Genomic DNA, 27,267 nt, shown 5'->3' on the forward strand with positions numbered 1-27,267 from the left:
AAGTGAACCATCATCAGCAGTTTTCTATCAGAATCCAAGCCTCAGCCAGTGCAGGGTTGTTTGGCTTTATTTAAAAGAACAAACCAATGTCTTTCATGAGTGCTGACACAGCAGTGGCTCCTTGCTGTCACCTGACAGTCAGAAGTCACCCAGCACTCAGGCAAGTCACACCCTTGAGGGGCTCACAGTACAGTGTCACACCCTAGGCAGCACACTGGCCCAGGATGGCCACATGATAATACACTCCTCACTGCACAAATCTCCCTTTGAAAAAAAGAAAAAGAAATCAAACAATCATCAAGTCAGAGAAGAATTATTTTGCTCCTTCAGATAAGAGGGTACAAGCTTGGTAGCTGAGGCCGGCTCCTTCTGGCCTCTCACAGTGGGGTGGGGGCCAGGACACTGCCAGTGGCTTCCTTCTCCGCTGAGGATGGAAGGGATCCAGCCCACCGCCCACAGGTGGGGGCGAAGCACTGGGAGCCCAGCCTGTCATCAGCATCCCCGAGGCCCCCGCAGACGGAGATGCAAATAGCTCCAGGCCCACACGGCTCCCAGCCTGCTGACGAAGGTGGCTTGCTCTCGTTTTCTTCTTTTCACTTTTTTTAAGGGAGCAGATTTCAGAGTAAGAGCTGGCAGTTCGGGAAACTTTTTCCTGCTTTCCAAACAACCAGGATGATAATGGAGACCCTCTCCCAGCACTTTCCACTGATTTGAAGGGGATGGGGAGGATGGAGCCTTCCTCTGAAATGAGTGGTCCTCGGGCCCAGTCAGAGGACAGCTGGGAGGAAGAGACCCCGTGATCACACCTGAGGAGCTGGGACTCCCCTCAGCCCCTCGCTGGCCTGAGGCTCCTCTGACAAACAGAATGGCATCTCCCCATCCCCAGCTCTTCAGAGGCACCCTCCCCACACACACACTTGAGCTCCTGGAGATCACTGGGAAGCCCCGAGGCTGAACCCTTTAATTTGGAGGCAACCACTCCTGCCAGAGGTACAGGAGCAGCTCCAGAGCGGTGGACATCACAGCAGGGCAGGAGGGGGTAAGCTGCGATGGAGCCTAAGAGGAGGAAACTCAGGAGTGGGGATTCCTGCTGACGGGGCTGAGCCTCAGGACAGAGCCTGGTGCAGCTGACCTGCCAAAGGGCAGGGCACACAGATCACGCCTTGTTCTGAGGCCTGCCCTTCTTACCACAGACAGGTATTTAGGCAAGATTTTAGACCTCCAACCCTGCGTCAAGCCCCCTACCTAATAAAAATTCTGAGAATCATTTCCGTTGCCCCAGGACCCTTGAGGACTTCATCCCTAGGGTCCAGCCCTGGCCTCCCCAGCCCAGCACAATTAGGGGTCCGGTGGTCCTGGCCATGCCAAGCCGCGGAAGGCAAGGACAAAGGGCTGTGAGTGCCCAGAAGCTTTGCCTCCTTGGAGGGCCTGGCTCCAGCCTCATCAGGTACTGCCTCAGTGGACAGACACACAGTATCCTCATGAGGGAGGCTGGAACAGGGAGTCCAGGGACAGACGGAGCGGGGGCTGACGGGAGTTGCTGGGTGCGGTGTCCATTCCTCAGAGGAGGAGGTGGGAACCGGCAGGGAGGGGCCGGCAGGCCTGTCATCTCACCAGGCCCCCCTGGGCGGCTCAGCAGGGCGAGTTCCAGCAGAGAGGGCCATGTGGGAAGCTCGGGTTCAGCCCGTCTCCTTGGCAACGGGTCTTTTCCAAACCCGAGGCTGGTGAGGATCCGTGTGGCGGGAGCCTGCAGACCTGCAGGGAAGCGGCTGCGCCAGCCTGTGGGTGGGGCGTGACTGGAGGCGGGCCAGCGCGCGCCTCAGGTAGCGGAGGGACAGGTGGTGCCTGGGAGGCAGGGGCTGGGTTCCAGCAGGAGGGACCCGCTCAGTCCAGTTGGGGGCACTTTGTTTTAACATTTGTCTTTATTCCACTTTGAAGCAATCACAGAAACTTCAGTGTCGGAATCGCAGCCCTGAGGAGCTCTATGGTTTTTCACGCTTCCTTTCCCATCACACATTTTTTTCTCTGAGCAGTGTTAACCGAATTTACTGAGGAGAACAGCCTTATTTAGAGAGATTTCTGAATAGCTTTCCATTCCAAAGGAGGGCAAGGCTGGCCCAGAGATGCTTCAGAGGCAGGGCTGGAGGAGGCTGGCCGTGAGGGCCAGCGGGAGCAGCAGCAGGAGTAGGGAGACCCTGGAGGCCGCGGTCGCTGAGGGATTAAACACAGACAGTAAGGGCCTTGAAGCTGTGTTTGTGGCCCACTGCCCCTCATGTGCAGGACTAGATGGAGCGTATTTCTGTGTACTAAATTCACTCCAGGCTCCCTCTTGCTACCCTATTACAATTTTTCTTTCCCCTGGTTTCTTTACATATTCATTTCTTTCAAAATTACACTACATGTATATTTATGCAGTTGCCTGAATCCTCTTTGGATGATTATTTTTAACATTTATATTCATTATCCAGGTCTGTCTGGATTCTACAGCCAGTGTTTCTGCTATAAGTGTTCAGACGCTCTCAGGGCACTTCATCTTGATCATTTGCAAAGATGCAGAGTGCCCTTCGGTTCACTCAAGGTTTGGGGAGAAAGGCTTGGGAGGATGCCCGGGGATTGTGCCCACTCTTCTGTGGGGTGTGAGCCTGCCGGCCTGCCCTACCTGTGCCTGAGCACTGCTGAGACAGCATCCCTTCCAGAGCCACCACGTAGTCGGGGCCCAGCCAGCTACGATATGTCGTCTTTTCTCCCACAGGTACCACCCGGACAGCAGCATCCTTGAAAAGCAGGTCTTGGCCATGATAGCTGGAGGAGTCGAACATTTTGAACCCATTCTTATTGTGGTCATCTCCAAAAAGGTCCTGGAAGGACACAGCAGATCAGCTTTGCATCTGGGCTCACAAATGGTTACCTGGGTATCACTTGCCATTAATTGCTTTATGTACCAAGGAGCAAGGAAAGTCAGGTGCCAAGACTCTGCTTTAAAATCATCGACTCACTGACCTCTGTCACCAAAGCCGACGTGGAGTAAGAGATGACCAGAGCCAGCATAGTAAGACAGCCATCCAGAAACATCACACCAAACCAGCTCTTGGATATTGAAGCCTGAGCCTTCACAGGAAGAAAGACTCAGAAATGAGAGAGGATGTGGATGAGATTACTGAGGGGTCTGCTAAGTCTGCTCAGCATTCCTCATCCTTTTCTACCAGGCTTCCTCACTCTTTTTTATGGGTATCCTTTATCCCCAACCAAAATGATTTCATAAGAGAGCCATTCATTCTGATACCAGTACTAAGAAAGTACCAGGTAAGTTGAATATCCTTTACTAACCCACCCTCCTCACACCAAGATTTTCTTGAGGAGCTGTTCTCTTCCCTGTTGAGGGTTCTCAGGGTGAGTGTGCTATGGCTAGAAAAAGGCCAGAAGGGATTTGAGAAATGAGGAATACATATAAGACATCAGAAGAACATGGACAAATGCCCACTTCAACCTTCAAATACTGGTCAGGGGGAAAGAAAGAGTAACGTGGCTATTGATCTTCTGGGGGGACTCATGGATCCTCGTGAGGATCTGATGAAAGCTCTCAACCTTCTCCCCAGAAAAGTGCACATCCATACAGGGCTCTTCCCAAACATCACTGCAGAGGGTTTCGGGACCCTTGGGGAAGGCCACAGACCCAGAGTTAAGAACTCCTGAGACAGAAGGATTCTATAGGAAAGATGAGATTAAACATCATTTCCAAAGTTAGGAACCGGCCTGGAGGGTCAGCTGGCTTTGCAAGTCTGTGGTGCTTATGGACAGAGGGAAATGAGGTCAATTTCAGTCTATATCAGGTTGGGAGTGTGTAGAGGGGAAGGTTTGGAACCTGGGGCAGTCTTGTCAGACAGCCTGGGTTCAAATTTCAGATGTGTTTTGAAAGTGTGGCCAATAGGATTTGTTGATTGACTGGAAGTAGGGTGTGAGAGGAAGACAGGAGTCTGACCTGACTCTTGAGGAAATGGGAAGTCTGAGGCTGCTTATTCATTGAAGTGGGGAAGACGGAGGGAAAAAGAGGAGTCCAACTTTGACTTGTTCAGGTCAAAAAGGCTGTTAGAAATGGAAATGTCAAATAGGCAGCTGCTAAAGATGCATGTTTGAGATTAAAGGGTGAGACTGAAGCAGGGTTGAGGATGTACACTTAGCAGTCATCAGTATATGGATGGTAGTTAATGATGGGGCTGGATGAGATCAATAAGGGTATAGTTGCCAACAGAGAAGAGGGCTTAGGATGAAGTTCAGGGCACTCCAGTGGTTACCAGCCAGGGAAATGAGGAAGAACCAGCAAAGGGGATGGAGGAGAGGCTGGAGGGTGGCGGGAGAGTCAGGCAGGCATGGGGCATGAGGCCTGGGGCGCCAAGGGGGAAACTGCGTCCAGGAGGGCGGTGAACTTCAGGAAGAGGGAGCTGCAGCCAGTGTTGCTGCGAGGCCAGGGAGACGTGGACTGAGAAACAGCCACAGGATTTAGCAGCATGGGCCAGTGAGACCTCGACCAAGGCAGTCTCAGCACCTGGTGGGGCCTGTCTGGAATAGTCTCCATCCTTAAGAGAGACCAGGAAAGGAGGAATTGATGACTCCAGACCAGAGATGGCTCTTTGAAGGAATTCTGCTATAAAAGGGAGTGGGGTTATAGTTATAAGGGGATGTGAGACCAAGCGAAGGTTCACTTGTTTTTACAGGATGGTAGAAATAATAGCAGGTTTGTATGTTGGTGGGAATGGTCTGGCTGAGAAGGGAAAATTAATGATGCAGGAGACAGAGGGGACAGTGGTTAGAGGGATGGCCTTGACTAAGTGACATTCACAGAATTTCTGAGAAATTCCCTAGAATTTCCTCAGTTTCTCCTGAAGTCTGCTCCAGGTAGACTGAGGTGACTGAGGGGCTTGGCTCACCTCTGTCACCATCCCCACCGTGCAAACCACCCAGTGGGGCAGCTCCTGCCCTCGCTCACCTGGGCCTTGTCCAGCAGTCCATACACAGTGAAGATATTGGTGTCCGGACGGACCATGACAGCATGGGATGGTATCTGTGCCAGGTTGCAGGCTGTAAACTGGGTCACCTCGGCCCGGGCCCCATTGGGACACAGCAGCTCGTAGTCCTCCGACATGAGCTCAGCAGCCCAGGGCTCAGAACTGTGGCCTGAAGGGATGAAGCAGAGGAGGGGAGTGGATAGAGAGAGACTGCTCTCCTCAGGGACCCCAAGTCCTTGACTGGGGAGAGGTGGTGATATCTGGCCAGCTCCCCAACCATCTCCACTCTTCAACTGCTCTGCTTTATTACCAGAATGAGAGAACCCAGCTGGGCTTATAATGTTATTTGTAGGGAATAAGAAGCATGTACTATGTAGCAAAGAACTATATAATCACTCCCATTTTACAGGTGGAGGAACAGGCTCTTAATCACTCTTAGGCAAAGAACTCCATCTTGGTGTCATAGGTCTCAGGCCTGAGGGTACGATGGACTCTCCCCTAACAGGTGAAATTCTCAAGCCAGATGGAATAAAACATCATGTGTTGTTGATCTATAAGAGGCAATTTCAAATGTCCCTTCTTGCAAAGAACCTCATCAGGTAGGCTAGAATGGGATCCGGGAATCTGCATTTTAAGCTGTGAACATGAACGTGAAGTCGCTCAGTCGTGTCCGACTCTTTGCGACCCCATGGACTGTAGCCTACCAGGCTCCTCTGTCCATGGGATTTTCCAGGCAATAGTACTGGAGTGGATTGCCATTCCCTTCTCCAGGGGATCTTCCCAACCCAGGGATTGAACCCGGGTCTCCCGCATCGTAGACAGACGCTTTACCGTCTGAGCCACCAGGGAAGTCAGATATTTTAAGTCAGTAACTCAGTAATTCTGATGCAAGTGGCTGGTCCAAAGGCTTCCTGACAAACACTACTTTTGTGAATCACATTATTTTGTGCCTTCGTATATTCACTTGGTATACACTGCCTTTCTATCTCCAGGAGGAACTCTAGGTGGGTCCTTGAGTAGAGATAAAAAAAATTTGAGTGGCTTTGGGAAGTGGGTGCCTCTCTGCAAGTGAACCTCGCAAGGGCCCCGTCTCCTTCCTGAACCCCCAGACCAGGACACAGAGGGCACAGGCTGGGCCCAGGCAGGGCTCACCGCTCCCTCCTTCTGGGGGATGACCCCCAGTGCTGTTGGTGGGTGGTTGGCAGGTGAGGGGGTTATGACAACAGGGCCTGGAACCCTTCCAGCTCTGTCGAGGCAATTGGTTTTTAGCCTTAGTGACTTTCATAGGCATGGTGGGATCTGAGTTTTGAAATACTGATTGATGTTTTTTCCCTGCATGTCTTGATTTCCTTTCACCAATCTCCACCTCCCCTTCAGGCCTTCTGCCTTTCTGCCCCGACTTCCTGGGAAGAGATGTGTTAGGAGAGTGTGGAGAAGACTTAGCTTCCAATGTTTGGGGTTGCAAAGCCTGGGGTGTAGGCAGGGTATACAGAAAACGCAAACAAAAAATGTTGAAGGGAAATAGTTTCCAGTCTTCAAAATGCAAAATCCGTTTCTCTCTCTTTCCCCAAGGAGGGAGAACAGAACGGGGCAGGGGAGTCAGGTACAGGCCTGCAACCCAGTAGAACTTCAGGTGGGGGCCTGGGGCCCCGGAGCAGAGTTCCTGGCCTCTTCTCCCCAGTGGAGCCCAGGAAGGTGACTCCAGAGAAAAACACCACCTCATGATGTGAATGGGTGGGCGGGGGGGGGGGGGGGGGGGGCACGCCTTGCCTCATGCACCTTGGCACTGCAGAGTGACTTCCCTGCACGTGGCACTGATGTGCTCAGGAACAAACACAAGATGCTAATGTGAACTGATGACCCTGGGGCGAGCGGTCCCTGCCACCCGACCCACACACCTTGGTGCCATGTAAACACCCTGGAAGGGGTTTCTCCAAACTGGCTGAGTGGCTACCATTTTGGTAGAATGGGAATTTGGCTTCCAGAGAAATAGATTGTCAGGTGGCCTGTGCACTTGGATATGTTGCCCGAGGCCTGCTCTTACTGTTTGGCCCTTGGGCTCCTGGGCTCCCAAGGGGCAGAGCCTTCTAGACTCAGTCTTTCCCTGCTGCCACTTGGCCTGCAATCCCAGCAACACCTAGCGCTAGATTCTGCTGGAGATGGGCGAGGGCCCTACCAGTCTGGCTCTGTCAGGTCCCAGGGCTGACACATACCATTTGTATTGTCAAAGACCGTCGTGTGCTTGACGAAGGCAACGTCCCCTGCATTCTCAACCAGGCACCTGCCACACAAGAAGTCAAGACAGGTATTGGCAGGAGGTCCCATCCTGGCCCCTGGCCCCAGGACCCCCTCCCCTGCCGCCCGGCCCCAGCCCACCGGGTACCTGAAGGCGCCACTGTAGCCGTAGTACCTCTCCTGGCTGTTGCCCACGCACTTGTTGCGGCCTTGCTCATCCCCCACGCAGAGTGCACACAGTGAGGAGGGGTAGTTTTGGGGGTTGTTCACAGGCACACAGCTGGCACTGAAGAACTCACTCACCGCTGGGGCAGAGGGAGAGGGCTGTGTTGAGGGCCATGGCAGAGAGGGCGACTGCTCCCCCACAGATCTGCCCCCCTTGCCTGGTGCTATGGCTCAGGGCCACCCATTTGCTCCCGCCCATCCAGCTCAGAGCGGCACGTCCCCTCCTGTGAGGATCACGGGGCTGGGGGAATGCAGAGACTGTCTAGATATGAGAACCTTCACTAACAACCTCTGGTAGAAGAACCCACTTTCCCTTGAACTCCCTCGAGGACAGGGAACTCACTACCTCGTAAACTCTTCTGTTCCACTCAGAGCAACTGCCCAGCTGTCTGGGAGTGGGAGCAGCCACTCCTAACACCTTACATGTGCTTGTGTGGGTGGTTAGAAAAAAGATCTGTTATTTTCCTCCAACGTGCCAGCCGGGACAGAGGTGTGTGTGCAGCCAGCTTCCTCCTGCCTTCCTCGCACCATGAATGTGCATGATTTAACACCCAGGGAGGGCCCTGCCTATGGCATATGGTAGGTGCTGGGTAAACGTGTCTTCTTCAGCACTTATACAGATGGCTGGCCACTTCCCAACAAGGCCCCCCAGATGCCCAGTGACTGGACTAGACAGCCTGTGAGCCAGGACGGTGTAGCCAGGCCTAGAACCAATGTGCTTGGCCTGCTCCCCACCCTCCTGGAAACATTCCACTCTGAGTAAGTGGGTAGGGGCCCTGGTACCCTCCACAGAGCCAGACACCATTGTCCTGGGTGTGGCCAAGAATATTCCCTAACCTTCCCAAGAGCAAGGGGCACATCAAGGAAGAAGAAGAAATCTCTCTGGGTCTGCCTTCTCTGGGGTCCTGCTGGGAGAGGACCACAACCCTCAGAACTGGCCCGACCCCAGTAAACCCCAGTAAACACGTGTGTGTGTCTGCGGGGGGTGGTACCTGTGAGGACGTCGCAGTCCCTGGGCCGGATGAAGCCCCTCTGCACGAGGGCACCCACAGGGACGTCCCAGCCCGCGGGGCTGCCGAAGCCTGGGTGGCAGGAGCGCTTGCCCCGCAGCTCATCCAGGGTGAAGGCATAGGAGCTGTTCCGCTTCACCACGGCCACCACGAAGTATGCGTTACTCCTGTCCTCCGCTGGGGGAAGGGACACCAGTGAGGCCCTTCATCTGTGCTTACTGGCCTCGGCTGAGCAAGAGCCAGGCCAGAGCCTGCAATCTGTTCCCTCCAGTTGCTTTGACCTCAGAGCAGCGGCTCTGGCCCCACACACTACCCCCTGCTGCTGTCAGACCCTGGCTGCCCGGGCTCAAGAGCGCCCAGGCCAAGAGCCAGGCGGGTGTTCAGAGAGCGTATCTGGCAGCGAGACCTCTGCGTGTCCCCTCATTGCTGAGGAGCAGCCTGTGCGGCTCCACTTTTCAGCAGCTCCAACTGCTGAAATTCCAGAATTTCTTTCTTTCCTTACACTCAGGTGGTATTTTTCTCACCTTCTGGGAGAAAAGTGGAGGCATAGATGAGGTTGCAGATGCACTTTCCCTCAGATGAGAGAGTTCGCACGTCCAAGTAGAGTGGACCTGAGCTCAGCAGACCTAGGGACAGAGCACCTGGCCCCGGCCGCTGACAAGGTGTTCATGAGCGGACAGGAAGGTGGGTCCCAGGGCCACCTGCCATGAGCCACATGCTCTGGATGGAAGAGGCCGAGGAGGCTTTCTAGTTCAGACCCTGGCAAATTACTCAGCCTGTTTTTGTACAGCCTGGGATGCAAGCTAAAAATAATTTTTATATTTTTAAAGCGTTGTTTAAAAAAAGAACATGCAGCAGAGTCTGCACGTGGCCTGCAGAGCCTGCAGTGTTTACTCTCTGACCCTTCACAGAAAGTTCGCTAAAGCCTGCCAGACTTCCAGTGACTGGGTGGGTACACTGTGTGCCTGGGGCCAGAGTGGTTTACCCGTGACAGACAGCAACTGGGAGAAAGACTCTTTTAGAGAAGCTATTATAAAAAACCAAACAAAAAAATCAACCACCTCCCTGCTGAGGCCAGTGGGCTGGCACCTGCACTCACAGGCATAGTGCTCCCCGGCTGCTGGAACCAGGCCATATGTCTTCCCTGCTGTGTAAATGTCCTCGCCCTTTAGGGTCACAGCGTCAATCTGCCCAGCCTGCGGAGGGGACAGAAAGAGTGGTCAAGCTGAGGCGGGTCCCCAGACAGCTCTGGGTGTCGGGATCTGACAGAGGTGCCAAAGCTGGGTCTCTCAGTAACTCTGGCCTCAGGCTCGCTTCTCCTGGGAACCCTATCCTGCCCCATCTGCCCCTTCCTTTCCTTGTAAGGATGCTTGAGGACCAGAGGCCTGAAACCATCCAGCGTCAGCGCTCCCGTTCACGGGTGTCTTTCAACCTTTCAGCGCATGTTTTCTGAGGGTCTCCTGTTGCCAGACCCTGTTCTGAGCAGAACCTAACACAGCGCCTGCTCTCTCGCTCCATGTGGGTCTCCCCATGGCTCACCAGCCTCAGGGACCTGGGCATTGCACTGCACCCCCAGAACCTGGCCAAGGACTGGCACACAGCAGGAGTGCTTCACATACTTCTCAAATGTGCGTGTGAATGCGTGAATGAGCCAGGTCTGCAAAGAAGACAGTCTCAGGGTCTATGGGAGGAGGCTCCAGGGCGGAGGGATAGAGCCCTGCCTCAGGAGTAGCCCAGGTCCGTCCCCCCTCAGAAGCCTCTAGAGCCCTCTGGTCACCTGTGCCCCATCCCCACTTGTCCATTCTGAAGCCTCTGGACAGGTGGCTCCTCAGACCCTGCAAAGAGATTAACTGATAATCAAGCCATACCCCAAGGAAGGAGGTGGCCCAGGGAGAGAGGAGACACCAGCACCCCAGGAAGGTGCCCCCAAGGTCCAGGGCTGAGGCATGAAGTTAAGACGACAGAATAAAGGCAGTGATGTTGATATTCTGAGCCTAGGGGGGCATCTCTGGGGGACCCCTTCCCTCCCATTTAGACCTTCTCCTACACATCGTGATGCTGAGGAGGAACCCAGACCCTAAGCCACAGCCCCAGGGCCGGGCCAGCTGACCCCTGCTTGCCTGGGTCACTGTGATCAGGCAGGAAATGGATATTAGAGCTACACAGGACATCATCTCTGAGAGCCTTAGAAGTTAGAAGTGAGGATCTCTGAGCCTTTTGCTGGGGTTCTCAGGACCCTCCCTAATGCCAGCCCTTTTCTCCCATGGCCCTCTGTGAGCTCAGATGAAGAGAGGAATTGTGCCTGGAGAGAGCTGCATCTCCGTGCAGCTCTGCCTGGTCTGGGGCCCCTGCAACCAGCCACTTCTCCACAGGACAGCCTGTCCACAACTCAGAAGAGTCCCAACCCCTGAATCTCCCTTCCTCGATTCCAGCTGGCCTCCCCTCCCTCAGTGCCATATCAGGTTCCAGGCAACCTCTGGGGAGAGAGGCTCCCCCACCCTTGACCTGGGTGTCCTGGAGCAAGTTACTTCCTCAGCCTCCCCTAGCCTCAGTCTCCACCTCTGATAGTAATCATACCCACCCCACAAGTGTCGTTCTGAGGATTAACTGAGATCACCCACATGAAGGCTTAGCATAGTGCCGGGTATGTGGGAAGCGAGTGCTTATGAGATTGTTAGAGTCATGATCCCAGCCCCATGTCATTCCTGCCCGCTTGCCTCTTTTCAAGTCAATGTGCTGCCTGGCTGGGGCAGGGTTGACACTCCAGGGCATGTGACTTGGCCTGCACTTGGGGACCACCTTGAAAAGAATCCTCAATCAGGCCCCACCCTAGTTGATCTTAAAAAACAGGAAGGAAGCAGTCCAGGAGCAGAGGAGATCCCTGTGACCACAGTAGGACCTCAGCCGACTGCAGGGCCATGGGACTGCTTCCCACTCCTGGCCTCAGTCTATAGTCAGAGAAGCAAAGCAGGACAGAGCTGAATGGGTCTCAAGACCAGGGTCAGGTGGCAGGAATATCAGTGAATGCTTAATCAATTTAATGGGCCATGATAAGCTTAAAAAAATAAGACTAGGATAGAATACACAGAAACTATTAGCACACATTGTACTTAGTAAAGGTAAGCACTGTTTGGTTTCATACCTCTCTATAGGGGATATATATTTTTACAGGTTTATTTCTGAAATAAAACTTTTTTTGTGTGCTAGACTGTGATGTAAAATGTATTTCTGATTGCATTGCAGTTTAATAAATGATGACCCAATGCCACCCCTCGATGTGCACAAGAGGAAACTGAGACTCAGAAAGGGAAAAGGACTTGCCCAAGGCCACAGGGTCATCAGTGCCAAGCTGGGCCAGTCCCATGGTCCTTCTGCTCCTGGCCCACCTGCTTAGCAGGGAGGAGTCCCTGGGCTCCCCCAAGGGAAACAGCGCCCTTTTCCCTGCCTTCTCCCTACCCCTCGCCAAGGGGTGGTGGCTGCTTCCTGTGGCAACTTCCTTCTCCCCTTTCTCTGTGGAATTGTCATAGGAGACTTTCTTCTACTTAGGCTGCCCTGTATCCTCCAGACCAGATAGGCAGAGGGAAGGCCAGTAAGGACCATCCCAGGCACTGCCACTGCCTGCCCACCTGGCCCTCTCTGCCCTCTGGACGCAGCTCCCACCTGGATTCGTTCCATGCACTGCTGGGGGGACTCGGCTGATACACACTGGATCTCTGGCTTGAGCCTTTGCCGGCTGAAGGCCACAGCCATGTCTCCACACTTCTGGATCTCAGGGGTGGACAGCACGCACCAGCGCAGGTAGTGGGGCAGTCCTGTGTGGGTGTGAGCATGTGATCACACTAGCCTGCATCAGGGGCTGGCCCTCAGCAGGAAGAGCCTAGAATCAGACCCAAGAGAAATTCTGGCCCTTTCTTTCCATGGTTAGCTACAAAGGTAAGTTATTTCTCCATCTGATCCTGTTTCCTTACCCAGAAAGTAGAGGACAGAATCCCTTTCATGGGGCTGTGAGAAGGCTTGAGGCACAGCATCTCTCTGGCTGTAGGTGGTGGATACATGGAGGTGGGGGCTAGAGGCATAAAGTCATGGTAGACTACAGTAAGGGTCCAGATGAGAAACAGTGCCAAAACCAGGGCCATGGCCACATGGTGAGGAGGAGGAGTGAGGCACTGTGGGAGAATGGGGGCATTGAGGGAAAATGGGGGCATTGAGGGAAGATGGGGGCATTGTGGGAGGATGGGGGCATTGTGGGAAGAGTGAGGCACTGTGGGAGGATGGGGGCATTGTGGGAAAATGGGGGCATTGTGGGAGGATGGGGGCATTGTGGGAAGAGTGAGGCACTGTGGGAGGATGGGGGCATTGTGGGAAAATGGGGGCATTGTGGGAGGATGGGGGCATTGTGGGGGGAGTGAGGCACTGTGGGAGGATGGGGGCATTGTGGGAGGATGGGGGCATTGTGGGAGGATGGGGGCATTGTGACAAGAGTGAGGCACTGTGGGAGGATGGGGGCATTGTGGGAGGATGGGGGCATTGTGGGGGGAGTGAGGCACTGTGGGAGGATGGGGGCATTGTGGGGAAATGGGGGCATTGTGGGAGGAGTGAGGCACTGTGGAGGGAGAAAGATAGGACTTGACAAATACTGGATGGAGGGGCAAAGAGACCCTTCCCAAGACAGACCCTGGGGTTCTGGATCCCACCCCCAAGAGCAGGTAGGGTTTCCAGGGTACAGTGCTGCCATTTGACTCCAGAGATGCTTCTTCCCCAACCATGAGAGGCAGGGAGGTGGAAGAAACATGTTCCCATTGGGGCCAAGAAGCACACACACCTCCTGGGATGTGTGTCCTCCTCTGGCCACCTCTCCAGCAAGCCTGACCACACCCATAGTCAGGCTGGGGCCAGCAGGAGAAGAGAAAGGTAGACTTACGGTTGGGGTCACAGAGGAGACCCTTCATGGCATGCAGGTATTCGCGGCCCAGCCATGCCTCATAGGTCTGTGTGGCGATGGGCACCAGCTCGGAGGTGGCGTCTTTGAATAGCAGGTTCTTCTGGCCATAGGCCTCAGAGCTGAACATGTGGAAGCTGCTACCCTCATGGCTGAACAGACGCTGTGTGTCAAGGGGCAGGGGTGGGGGCTGATGATATACTGCGGGGAGAATCCTTTCTTCCTAGTTCAGCTCCTGCTTCCTTTTTCCTGTGCCTGCAGGCCAGGCACCCACTCTGAGGACCGTATGAGCTCTCTCCTTCCCTTGCGCTCCCCAGTACATTCTGCCTATTCATACTCAGCTGACTGAACACATGGCTCAAGGCTCAGGTGTGCAATGGCACTGAGCACAAGCAGTGGGGCTGAATTCGGTGGCACGGATGAACAAAACTAACCAAAGCTGGTGTGGCCTGTGGGCAGAAACTTGCTGCTCTTCTATGCAGCGGTATCAGTAAAACATTATTTACCACGTTTAATTAATGGTGTACTTTGACATTTATTTGTTTTGTCATTTTGTTTATTTGCTTGTATGTTCTGCCTCTGGGTCCTGCCCCTGCTCTGGCTGGTGCAGCCCCGGGATGGCGCTGAGCTCCCACCCTGGTGAAAGACGAGAAGGTCCTGCCACCCCAAGAAGCTGTGTGGGGTGCTCTGAACTCACCTGGCCTTCGTTGAGCAGCCGGAAGATGAGGCCTCCATCTGTGTCAGCTCGGACCACCACGGCGTGAGCTGGTACCCGAGCCAAGTGGCATTGCCTCCATTCGGTGACATCAGCCCGGGTGCCATCCCGGCATAGCAGCTCAAAGTCCTGTGACAGCAGTGCCTGGCCCCAGGAGGGCAGGGTTTTCCCTGGGAAGATGGGGATCCTGTCATGAGCCAACTCCTGTCCTGGGTGGGGCTTGGTGAGGATCCCGGAGGTCCTCGGGAAGGACCCTTGGGAGGGGGCCTGGGGAGAGCCTAGGGTGTCATGGACCACAGACACACAGTGAAAAGCGACCCTTACAGGAAGTGAGAACCAGAACCACACCAAGAAGTGAGAACCCAGAATCATACCAGCCGGTGAGAACCAAAACTCAGAATGAAGAGGAGCTTGGTGGCTGCACTGTATAAAATCAGGTGTCTCTATAGACTGTGTTTATTTACTTACTTTTTAAATTTGTCGCCAATTTCTAATAAAATGGATTTGAGATATCTGATAATAAAATAACACATATAAACAGAACTGCTTATTAAAGACAAAAAGAATAAGAAAGTAAGAGAAACTGAGGATGAGAGAGAAATATATCAGGAGTTCACCACTGCCATCGGGCACTAAATTTAGTTCCGAGCATAGGGCAATGGTGGAAACAAACCCTGACAAAATTTTCCAGAACCGTGGCCCAGATAGAAGAGGGCAAATTCTCGAAGATTCACCCACCACCCTATTAATATTTTGGTATTTTTCCTCTATGTTCTTTTTTCTATTCTATCCTCTAACCATTTTAAATATGGTTAAAGCCATACATGATAAGCAATTTTACATCCTATATTTTTTTCACTTATTTAAAAATATTTTTTTCACATTACTGGAAGCTTTCCATAAGACTGAAAGACTGAATATCAACACCAAACAGGAATATTAATAAAACTAATTTTAAGGATTGTAACTCATGCAATAAAATATACCACAGATGGCCCTACATAACAATATTTTAATGACTTTTAAATTTTAAAATGAGGAGGATAAACCGTTGCTAGATAATAGGAGGGAAAAAGATAATTTGTGTGATTATGAACACTCTATTCACTCCAAAGCTATTTAAAAACAAACCAAAAAACCAAGAAAGTAATAGTTTGGAAAACTCCATAAAGGTCATTTTTAATGACTGCATGATAATTTATAGCACTCTCAACAATTACTCAGTGTCATTCTCTCTCCATTCCTCAACTTTCCTCTATTTTTAAACTGCTACAAAACCTTTGTAATAGAATTCTCGGGGATCACTTGGCCTTCTCCTGAGACAAATGCATCATTTAGGTATTTCAATCTGCCACTCCTGTCTTCCTTCACTAGGGACAATTAAAGCCATATTACTTCACTACTTTGCACATTTATGTCAATACCACTCTTTTGCTCTTATCAGTCTTGTTGCAAGATTTAAAGACAACTCTTTAAATAATTACTTTCTTAGATTTCCTTAGATTATCATCAAAATTTTGAATGATTATAACCCAATACATCCCTAATGCCAAGCTTCAGCAATACGTGAACCGTGAACTTCCAGATGTTCAAGCTGGTTTTAGAAAAGGCAGAGGAACCAAAGATCAAATTGCCAACATCCTCTGGATCATCGAAAAAGCAAGAGAATTCCAGAAAAATATCTATTTCTGCTTTATTGACTATGCCAAAGCCTTTGACTGTGTGGATCACAATAAGCTGTGGAAAATTCTGAAAGAGATGGGAATACCAGACCACCTGACCTGCCTCTTGAGAAATCTGTATGCAGGTCAGGAAGCAACAGTTAGAACTGGACTTGGAACAATAGACTGGTTCCAAATAGGGAAAGGAGTACGTCAAGGCTGTATACTGTCACCCTGCTTATTTAACTTATATGCAGAGTACATCATGAGAAACGCTGGGGTGGATGAAGCACAAGCTGGAATCAAGATTGCTGGGAGAAATATCAATAACCTCAGATATGCAGATGACACCACCCTTATGGCAGAAAGTGAAGAGGAACTGAAGAGCCTCTTGATGAAACTAAAAGAGGAGAGTGAAAAAGTTGGCTTAAAGCTCAACATTCAGAAAACAAAGATCATGACATCTGGTCCCATCACTTCATGGGAACTAGATGGGGAAACAGTGGAAACAGTGGCTGACTATTTTTCTGGGTTCCAAAATCACTGCAGATGGTGATTGCAGCCATGAAATTAAAAGACACTTACTCCTTGGAAGGAAAGTTATGACCAACCTAGATAGCATATTCAAAAGCAGAGACATTACTTTGCCAGCAAAGGTCTGTCTAGTCAAGGCTGTGGTTTTTCCAGTGGTCATGTATGGATGTGAGAGTTGGACTATAAAGAAAGTTGAACACGGAAGAATTGATGTTTTTGAACCGTGGTGTTGGAGAAGACTCTTGAGAGTCCCTTGGACTGCAAGGAGATCCAACCAGTCCATTCTAAAGGAGGTCAGTCCTGGGTGTTCATTGGTAGGACTGATGCTGAAGCTGAAACTCCAATACTTCGGCCACTTGATGCGAAGAGCTGACTCATTTGAAAAGACTCTGATGCTGGGAAAGATTGAGGGCAGGAGAAGAAGGGGACGACAGAGGATGAGTTGGTTGGATGGCAACACTGACTCCATGGACATGGGTTTAAGTGAACTCCGGGAGTTGGTGATGAACAGGGAGGCCTGGCGTGCTGCAGTCCATGGGGTTGCAAAGAGTCAGACACGACTGAGTGACTGAACTGAACTGAACATCCCTAATTCTTTCTCCACCTTCCAAATTCTTGTTTGCTTGATTCATTATAGGATTGTCATGCTCTGGGGACAATCCTATGTCTTTTTTTCAGATTATTTTTCTCTTGAATCTGGTTCATGCTCTTTGCCTCCATGCCTCCATGAATGTTAGACTACATTATGGACCGTCTAATTTAAAGGGAAATAATAACAATAAAAAAAGAGATAAAAATTTTTTAAAAAGAAGACAATCATTAGGCATGATGGAACAGGAAAAACTGTAGAGGCCAAAGGTTGATTGACAGCCAGCAGGGAGGGGGCTGGGAGGGACTGCAGAAAGCGGTATGATGGAACTTTGGGGTGAAAGGTCTGCCACAGTCACTATCTTTTTTTAACATGTTTTATTTATTTATTTAGGCTACTTTATTTATTTATTTAGGCTGAGCCAGCTCTCAGTTGTGGCATGTGGTATCTGGTTCCCTGACTAGGGATCGAACCCATGTCCCCTGCATTAAGAGTGCAGTGGGTCACCAGGGAAGTCCCCACAGTCACTATCTTAATTGTGGTGGTGGTGGTTATACAACAGTGTATTTTTAGCAAAACTCATAGAACAGTACTTCAAAAAGGGTGCATTTTGCTGTACATAATTATAGTTCAATTAAAAAAAATAAAAGATTCTTAGGCAAATCCAAATTAGAGCACATTCTATAAAATAACTGACCTGACTCTTCAAAAATGTCAGTGTCACTAAATACAAAGAAAGATTGAGAAACTATTTGAACTTAAGGAAATCTAAAGCAACCTAACAACTAAATACCATGCATGATCCTAGATCAGGTCCTGGCCTGAAAAAATTGTGGCAAAGGACAGAATCAACAGTTAGTGAATCTGGAATCTGGATTATAACTAAGATATTATGTCCATGCTACATTTCCTGAATTTGATAACTGCATTGTGGTGAGGTCCACAACACCTTGTTCTTAGGAGATATGTACTCAAGTATTAAAGGGTGTGATGCGAGCAAACATACTCTAAAATGGTTCAGAAACACACACACATACACACATACAGAAAGAATGATCAATTCCATGTGGCAAATGCTCAGAGCTGGAATCTGGATAAAGAATAAATGGAAGTTTTTTGAATTATTCTTGCAATTCTTCTGAAGATCAGTTATTTCAAAATCTAAAAATTCTTAAATGACAGTGGTGTAATGGATCAACACATAACACCAACCCATCTTTGGTAAGTCCTCATCCGGGGTAAAGGGATGGCTCTTCAGGACAAGGAGCAAAGGCTGGAAGCGGACAGTAGATGACAGCTAGTGCGGAGGTTTATAAACTTTTCTTTCAAAAGCAGAACCCAATCTTCACAAGGAAAATGAACCCACGGCCAGGTACGTATCAGAGCAGGGCAGAGCGGCTCCCCAGCCCCCTTGTACACAGAGCAGTTTAAGCTCCACTGGTAAGACCCAGCTCTTTCTTTCCGTCAGGGAGGCTTATGGGGCCTGAAACCTGCCGCTGCGGGCCAGCCCCTCCACTCACCATCTGTGTTCTCCAGCACAGTGCTGTGCTTCACAAAGGCCACGTCCCCGGCCCCTTCTGCCAGGCACCTGCGCAGGTGGAAGCAATGAGGCAGGCTGGGGTCCAGCTGCCATCCTCCGCCTCGGGAGGTCTGGCCTGGGCCGCGCTGGGTGAGGTCTCGGCAGGCATGGGTTTCACAGTCATGCAGCCCGGGTTCCAGTTCCCCAGTCTGTGTGGCTGTGTGGCTTTGGCAAATTGTAGAAACTTCCTAACCTCTATTGCCTCTAAAGTAGGGATGAGAAAGCAGCTCCCCTAGAGAGAGATCCTTTATAATCCATGTAGATTCTGTGCAGCTGAGCTTGGGGCCTGAAAGGAGCGGGTGCTCATAGGGCAACTGCTTGATCGTCAGGCTTAACTCAGGATGTTTTGAAGATGACTCTGTCCTAAGGCAGGGGATTGGGGTAGACCTTCTCAAGCCACATCAACAACCCTGTGTGGAAGGGCCCAGGACTTTATGGATCCTCCGTCACTGGGCACTGTCACTGCCCAGTGAAGGAGGCAGTTCAGGGCCACCGGGCAAAGGGGCTGCCCAGGTCCCTACAGTCAGCAAACAAGCCTGGACTGGACCGGGGCATGTCTCCTGGAGAGGCAGGGTGGGTGAGTCTCTGACTTGGAGGACCAAGAACCATTTCTTCTTCTGTGCCCCAAACTTCATTTCCCCTGTTACACCCTGGGGTGTAAACACTCGGGTTCCAGGTGGAAACACTGTAACCAGAGTGGAGAGAGGGAACCAGGAGGCTTCCATGCCAGCCCCCACCGGGCATATTTCCTTCTTTGTGGACAGATGGAAGGGCCCCACAAGCAGTTAAGAGACTCCTGTCTCCATGGAGCACTGATTTTAAGGGCCAGCCTGAATAGGAGCAGAGAGAGGCCAGCCCTGAGTTCACGCCTTGGGGGTCCCTGCCACACTCACTGCCCCACTCCAGCATCCTCCCTGCTGGTCTCAGACGCCAGAATGGGGACCTGGAAGCAGCAAAGGGCCATTTTTGCCGTTTTATTCTCTCTGAGCCCTTACTTCTCTAAATGTACCAAACATGTTGATTTTATGAGTAAATTCTGTCTGGCATATTCTGGTTTGAGGTTTTTAAACTAACCAGGCACATGAACTATATAAAGGGTGCTTTGATGAGATGCAGCTGACATCACCACTCCCCTAGGGGCCCATTCAATGACGAGGTGTGTTTCCCCAGCGCTTGTGGCCCCATCCCAGCCCCTCTCACCGGAAGGCCCCGCTGTAGTCGTAGTATCTCTCCAGGGGGCTCTTGTCACACACTCCTTCCCCAGTGGAGTCGCCCCGGCAGAGGCGACAGAGGGACTCTGAGTAACTGGTCTCTCCTGCCCCCGGGACACAACTGCCCCCAAAATAGTCGCTGACAGCTGTGGGAGAAGACAGAGGGGGGTCAATCGCCCAGCATCAGACCCCCACCCCATCCTCCAGGGAGGGCTCGGGCCACTCAGGCTGTAGTCAGGAGGGATGGACTCTCCAGACTCCAGTCTGAGCAGACCTGGGGAACTGGATCCATTTAGAAGGAGGCCTGGTTGGTGAAGAGGGTCGGGATCTGCAGGATTTGGGGGCCTCTTCAACCAGCCGGGCCCCAAGTCCACCCTCTTGGCAAATATTTATCCTGTGCCCAGTTACACCCTAGTGCTGTGTAGGGTGAGCAAATGCTGGTACTACACTGGGCCAGTTGCATTGTGCTCGGCTAAACCAAGCTCTTCCAAGGTGGGTTCCTTTCTCAGTCTTTCTGCGTCCTCGCAGGGCAGTAGATATTTAATAAATGTGCCAAGAGGCTGGTAAACCTCCCACCCCTGGTCACTGTTTGAGAGGACATGGCTTCCAGGTTCTTATGCATGACGCTCTGTGGGGCAGAGTATCTGTGTATGTGTGTTGCTGGCGGAGGTAGCATGCATGTGTGTAGTATGTGTGTGTGTGTGTGTGTGTGTGCACCACTGTGAGAAGCCCACCAGGAGGTACGAAAGTTGAGCTCATAGTGACAGCAGCTCCCAGCAGCGAGCGCACACCCTGTGCATTCTGCAAAGGCACTGTGTGCACGATCTCAGTCCCCCAAACCACAGCATTGTAGTAAGTCTTAATCTCTGCATTTTGCAGGGGAGAAGAGTGAAGTGCATTGTGTAATCTTTCTGAGAGCAGGCCATGCTGAGCCAAGGTTTTCACTCATGTGTCCCCACAGAAAAGTCTGGGCTTTGACAAAGCAGGAGGCAGCCTGCTCAGGGATACAGGGTTTGGGGATGCCCGAAACTCTAAGATGAGCTATAGTCCCAAGAAGGAAGATTGATAATAATGTAGCTGTGATGTGTTGGAGGCCACCTCAGATTGACACAGCACAATGGCCAGGGGCTGACTGGGAAAAGAAGCCCAAAGCATGAGAACCAGGGCTCTGGGCTCCCGGCCAGGCCCCCCGGGACCCCCTGCCCTCACCCAACTCTCAGGGACACATTTCGTCTGCAGGACAACCCTATTCTCACCACCTGTGAATTAATGTGGGGCTCTGATTAGCCACTTGTGAGCTTCCTGGGTACAAGCCTCATCTGAGTCCTGAAAAAATACAGCTTCTGACCCTGTGAAGCTGATGGCACATTTATGGAAATAGCAACCATGTCTACCGCAGGTGCGAGGCACTCCTGGGCAATTCACCGTCTCCCGTAGGGTGGGCTTTGTGGGCCTCTTGTGGGCCCTGTGCTTGGCTGTGCTGTGGACGCCGGGATGAGGGCCCAGTGCCTGGAGGAGCGGACCAACCAGGAATTTAAGTGGTGCAACACCAGGCCGGCCAGCAGGAGAGGAGGGAGTGATGTCACTGACCAGGTGTCCCAAAGGCCCAGGGGAGTGGGGACTGTGCTGCTCCTTAAAGGGCGCCGTGAAGGTGAGCCTGGGGAGAGGGTGTCCTATGAGGGGAAATGCAGAGCCCTTGTGGGAGAAGCCTCTGGCGGCCAAGCCCTCACCTCTGAGCACATCACAGCCCATCACTGAGAGGCGGCCGCTCTCTACCAGGTAGCCCACGGGCACGTTCCAGCCCACCGTCCGGTTGATGCCCGTGTGGCAGGACTTCATGCCTTTCAGGGTGTTGATGGTCACCTGGGAGCCCCTCTTGACCACAGCTACAGCATAATAGGAGGTACCAATCTCTAGAAGGAGGGGAGAGGAGAGTAGTGAGGGTGGCAAGGGAGAAGCTGCAAGAGAGGCTGGGACCCTGCCCAGGAGGGCGGAGGGAGAAGGGTGCGTGTGGCTGTGCTCACGTGTACGTGTGCAGCGTTCTAGTATTGAGATAGCAAGTGGGTGCAATGCACATGTCGTCACAAGACCCCACCCCCGCCAGCCTCAGGTGGAGGCTATTATCCTGAGATGCTAATTCATGCATTAATTTCCTCCCGTTCCTTCCCAAGCCAGCTGGCACTACATTTGCACACATCAAGGGAGCTCTGCAGCCAGACCAAAAGCAGAAGTAGCCTGTAAGTCTTTTGTTTTCCAAAAGCATAGGCCCTTAGGAGAACCTAAAGGAACGGAAGGAATGGTGTCCTGTTTTGGGAATAAGGTGGTTGGCAGGAGCAGAGGGGGCAAGGCAGGGACTTCCCTCAGATTAGAAAAAGTGATTTCTCAGTGCTGGGCCAGGGGTGGGAGGATAGGAAGACTGGAAGAGAAACACTAGCAATGTAGTCCCAGATCACTCAAGTGAGTTATCCCAAATAGCCACAGTGAGTTGCCTAAGACGGGCCTGGTCTGCGTCCTTGTGTAGCCCCCGTCGCAGCACAGGGTCTCAATTGGTCACCTGATGACTGTCAGATGAGTGGGGTGCATGTGGGCAGGCAAGGGTCTAAGCCTTGCAAAAGAGTCCCCTGGATCAAATGTTGCCTGGAAGAGGCTATTCAGACAAGACAGGGATGATTCCTCTACGGGGTCTGACGACCAGGGAGCATCCCCGCACACACACACAGACACACACACGACTGCCCGGGGTGGCGAGATGCCCATGATCAGAATGAAGTTAAGTTCGAGAAGACCAAGCTGGCGTAATTTCCTTCACACCTGAGCCTGGCCTCTGCCAATCTAAGTAGCCCCGTCGGGTCTCACCCTCTGACTCCCCAGTGTGGCCGTCCTTTCTAGCTCCTTGAATGCACCGAGTTCTTTCCTCCCTGGGCCTTTCTCAGAGCTCATGGCTCCAGACAAGCCCTCCTGCTGCTCTATGTCAGCAGGCCTCCCATCGCCCTTATCTTCTTCTGCGTGGCCGTTACTGTGCTCACAGCACCCAGCACATCTGTAACTGAAGCATTTGGCGTTTATTTACCTTGTGACTCCTGCTCTGTGAGGGCAGGAACGGGCTCTCTTGTTTACTAGTCTATGCTCATGACTCGCACAGAGGTGCTCAATGAATGCATTGAATTAATTAAAAGAGGAAGAGCTGTGTCTGGGGCCCACGAGGCAGGGCTGTTTCTGGCCATTGAGTGGAAAGGCTGGCTGGTTTGCAGGGCTGGACCATGTCCTGGATCCTCTGACAGTTATCAAGTGTCCAAGTGAGACCTTGTGCTGCGTACCAGGCACCGGGGCTATACAAGGATGCGGACTAGGCCCGCCTCAGGGGACTCGCTGTGCTGAGGACAGAGAAGACAGACAGAGGGGACAGGACCTTGTGGAGTGAGCGAGTGCTCTGAAAAACAGGAAGGAGAGGACTTGGCAGCGGTGGGAGGGCCCAGGGGAGCTCTTTGGTGGGGACAGCTGAGCTGGGCTTGGAGAGGCTAGAGGCACTGGACAGTTGGGAAGAGGATCCAACCAGCGGCTGAGCCAGAGGCAGGTGTGGTGTGAGTGCAGGACCCACATTCCTGACTGCACCCACGTGTCAGGGGCACATAGACCCGCTCACTGAATCCACGTGACAGGGCAGGGATCACTGTCCCGATGTTATGGTCTTGAGGAGGGCGTGTGGAGGGCATCAGGGGCCACAAAAGATGACGGCAAGGACAGAACCAGGGTTCCTTCATGGTCTGTTGGGCTCTGCAGCTCCTGGTCACCACTTCCTGTCTGGCCCGTCCCCACTCCTTGCTGAATCTCACAGAGGCCACTGGGACGCAGGCAGCTGGGCCTCACTGACTCCCTCTTCACCTGGCCATCATGCCTAGCCTTACACCAGGTGTGGGGCAGCCCCTCAGTAAGAGCTGATGGGTGACAGGGGGCTGCTGGGCTCCCCATGAGGAAGAACAAACTCAGGTCAGCCCTGCGCGTTTCCAGCACCCCCGGGTCTCAGGGGCGGGACACTCTGGGAACAGGACCACTGACCAGCTCGGGGGCTGCGGAGTCGGGTCAAGTCCAGCAATGACACACCGCTGAGCAACCTCCTCTCTCCTGCCACCCTTCCCACTTGCCCTCTGACCTTGATCGTACACCTCGCCCACCACAGGCTTCAGGCCGTGCTCCTTCCCCGCCTGGTAAATGGCTCCTCCATCCAGAGTGATGGCATCAGCCTTCTGGGCCTGCTGGGAACACGTGGGTCAGTGCAGCCTGGCCCCAGGGCCACTCAGCCAGGAGCTCGGGGGTGCCCACCAGCCTGCCCTTGAATAGCCCTGGGGGTGCACACAGTCCTTCCATCTGGCCCAGGAGCCCCATCCTGGCTCAGCCTTGCAGGCCCCTCCCTGCCAGGGCCCAGGGGTCTCCCCTTATCAGGACCAAGGGCTCACCTTATTTTTCTAATTATATTATTTTTAATTTTATTGGATACTGGTGGCTCAGATGGTAAAGAAGCGCCTGCAGTGGGGGAGACCTGGGTTTGATCCCTGGGTTGGGAAGATCCCCTAGAGAAGGGCATGGCAACCTGCTCCAGTATTCTTGCCTGGAGAGTCTCATGGACGGAGGAGCCTGGCAGGCTGCAGTGCATGGGGTCGCAAAGAGTCGGACACGACTGAGCGACTAAGCGCTATAATAGTTACACATAGCTAAAAATAAGCACAAAATGAAAATCAGTGAAAAGTGAGTGTCCCTCACTTTCTTGTTTCTCCAGCCCTTGTCTCTACCGCTAACCTGTTTCCTGGATTTTCTCTCTAAGATGCAGGTTGAATCCTACAGACGCTCTCGTCAGTTCAGTTTATTCCTTTTCATTTTAAAAAAACACAAATGGGGTCATGATAGAATGATGGTTCAACATAATTGCTTTCCACCCTTATGGTGGATCCAGGCCCTGGCCACGTGGACTCTGACTGGATTCGCTCTGGGGCATATCCGGGGTTGAACTGGAAGGAAGACCCAGGTGCCCTGTTCCTTCCCCAGTGCTTCCCTCCACACCTTGTCCTGCACTAAAGTCCTGCCTCTTAACTGTCAGCGCTAGTTAGCAGACCTCCCGCCACTGAGGAAATCTCTCCCACTCCCCACTCACCCACCCAGGACTGCCCCAGAAGACACAAGCCCTGTTCTAGAAAACTCCAGGGAGGAGGGAGAAACTGCTGTGGGCCACTGAGTGGTCTGTTGTACGGGCTCCCCTGGGTGGGGCAGGTCGTGTCCCCCATGTAGAAGGGCTCTGTGTAAGGAAACTCTGCCTCTCGGACACCTTTCCCCACCAGTGCCTGAGCAGGGCCCTCCGGGGCCTCCCAGCGCCTGGCCTGCACCTCCTCGGCAGGAAACAGGCTGGCCCTTGTTACCAGGGAAACTCAGGCGATCCTATCGCCTGGCCCTGGCAGGGGGACTTGGGAACACTTCCCGGTGAATGAGGCTGTTGTGTGCTCCCTCCTGAGTCACAGCCCTCTCGTCTGGGTAGAACGGAAGGGAGAGGACTCACCGTGATGAGCTGGACGCAGTGGTCGGCAGAGGTGCCCTGGACACACAGGACAGAGGGCTGGATGCCTGCTTGCTGGAAGGCCTTGCTCATGTCACTGCACTTCTGCTGCTCCGGGTCTGAGATGGTGCACCACCGCACCTCCATCCCGCCAAGCACTGGGGACGGCCGGGGGACAGTGAGGCTGGGCCCCTGCAGCCCCAGCCCACTCTGGGGCCCTTCAGCACCAATAGCTAGTCCTCACCACAGCCCTGCCCTCCCATGGTGGGGTGCTAGGGCACAAAGAGGTGTTGCAGCCCGGGAACCTGTAAAGCCAGGTGTGCGCCATGCATTCCCTGCACTTGCCCAGGGGCAGACATCTGGCCCTTTGCATTGGCCAGGGAGGGTCTCCCAGTGTAGCAGCTGGGCTTTCCTCCCCCACCCCTCCCCGGCCTGGAGCACAGCCTGGCGGATGGAAGGAGCACTGGCTGGTTCCTGCCCCTCTGGAGTCTTTGTGTCCTCTAGCAAGAGAGTGCTGGACTGGGTCCTCACCCTCAGCAGTGTCCCTGGGCCCCCATCATAAACTGGGACATGAAACCAGGAAATGGTCGTGGCTGCCCCCTGAGGAGACGTGCGGCCCTTGGAGCATTGGTGGTTACATCCACTGCAGACCCACCCTCTGTGGGCAAAGCTCCAGGCCCCTGACAAGGGGAGGGAAGGGAGTCAGCAGGTTGGCTTCAAGTTCCTCTTCCTCCAGCTGGTGACTTGGGGCAACTTATTTGACCTCTCTGAGCCTGTTTTATTGTCTGAGAAAGCAGATGAGGGCAATACCTTCTGCGCTAGAAGTAAACCTCTGTAGAGAGTCAGGATACAGGGTCCTCAGTTGACTTCCACTTAGGCCCCTCCTCTGGCGGGGACCCTCTTGGGTCCTGGGATCTGACCAGGTCAGAGTTCCAGAGAGCCCCCAGTCTAGGGGCCCAGCAGGGAGCCTCCTCCACTAATCACCCTCCCAGCCAGACCTGCCCTGAAGCTTTGGGTCCATTTCCACCAGGCAAGGACCCTCCCAAGGCAGTCTGCGCTTCCCATCCCTACTCCAGGGGTCAAGACTGCAGATTCCTCCAGTCTCCCTTCCGCCCCTCTTGGCCTCCCCCAGCTCCGCCCCAGGGATGCAGAACTGCTCTCCCCTCTCCAGTGCTCCAAAGCTGCACCCTGGTAGATCTGGCAACTGCTGGCCCTGACAGGAGTGCCAGGCCCATTTTCTGTACTGATGGTCAGAGCAGTGGCTTGAAGCCATCCCTTCACCTGCCTCCGCCCCGCGATCCCTGCGGGCAGCCGGGCAGCTCCCCGGGAGGTCCCACCTCAAGTCTCAGCGTCAGGGATTCTGACTCCCTTGAGAGTGGCCTGCCGAAGGAGAAGACCCTGCCTGCACCCCCTCCTCTGTCCATGCTGGGTACCCTGGAGCGGTCTCCAGGGCAGTATCTCTCACCTCCTCCCTTCCAGTCCCTCAGAGTCTTCTTCCGCCTCCCTCCGGAAAAAGTAGAGCCTCTCTGGCTCCTAGGGCCTCCCTGGGCTTCCTAGGCATCAAGAACATTCACTCTCCGGACCTCCTCTCCGCATTCCAGAACTCTCGCCTCCATGCCTCTGCCGGCGCCTCTCCTTGGCTACCTTCGCTTTTTCAATGCCCAGCTCAATGCCACTTCCTCCAAGAAGCCCTCCAGACATCCCGGTCTGCTCGGGTCAGTGCTAGTACCCTCCCCTGTCGTCCTTCGCGCCTTTCCCAGTCTCCCCTCTTTCCTGGGCAACAAGGTTCAGGACACACTTCTCAGCCCGCGAGAGCCTCCTGTGGCTGGGGGTGGGGGTTGTGGCGGAGAACCCAGGACCCCCGCCCCAGCTCCGTCTCCCAGGGCCGGGCGGCGGGGTCTCACCAGCGCGCAGAGTCAGGAAGAGCCACAGAGCCCCGGGGCAGCCCCGCATGGCGCAGCTAGCTAGGGCCGGGCGGGGCGCGGGTTTTGTCTACTTCTGGGTCCCAGAGGGTCAGCAGCCGC

At 53.2% G+C, this 27,267-nt stretch overlaps 1 protein-coding gene across 1 annotated transcript; it reads right to left on the bottom strand.

The window, feature by feature from the left end:
* Positions 1 to 51: 51 nt before the first annotated feature.
* MELTF (melanotransferrin) lies at positions 52 to 27,267 on the bottom strand. Its single transcript, XM_052640238.1, has 16 exons — positions 27,148 to 27,267; positions 25,247 to 25,401; positions 23,852 to 23,951; positions 21,432 to 21,614; positions 19,691 to 19,847; positions 18,432 to 18,499; positions 14,110 to 14,297; positions 13,395 to 13,575; positions 12,134 to 12,285; positions 9,573 to 9,669; positions 8,456 to 8,650; positions 7,387 to 7,543; positions 7,217 to 7,284; positions 4,985 to 5,172; positions 2,660 to 2,858; positions 52 to 2,211 (listed from the first exon to the last, which is right to left on the bottom strand). The coding sequence occupies exons 1-16, from the start codon at positions 27,194 to 27,196 to the stop codon at positions 2,129 to 2,131; spliced, it is 2,220 nt and encodes a 739-aa protein (XP_052496198.1). The 5' UTR covers positions 27,197 to 27,267; the 3' UTR covers positions 52 to 2,128.

Source organism: Budorcas taxicolor, chromosome 1 (assembly GCF_023091745.1).
Source record: "Budorcas taxicolor isolate Tak-1 chromosome 1, Takin1.1, whole genome shotgun sequence".
Taxonomy (NCBI): Eukaryota; Metazoa; Chordata; class Mammalia; order Artiodactyla; family Bovidae; genus Budorcas; species Budorcas taxicolor.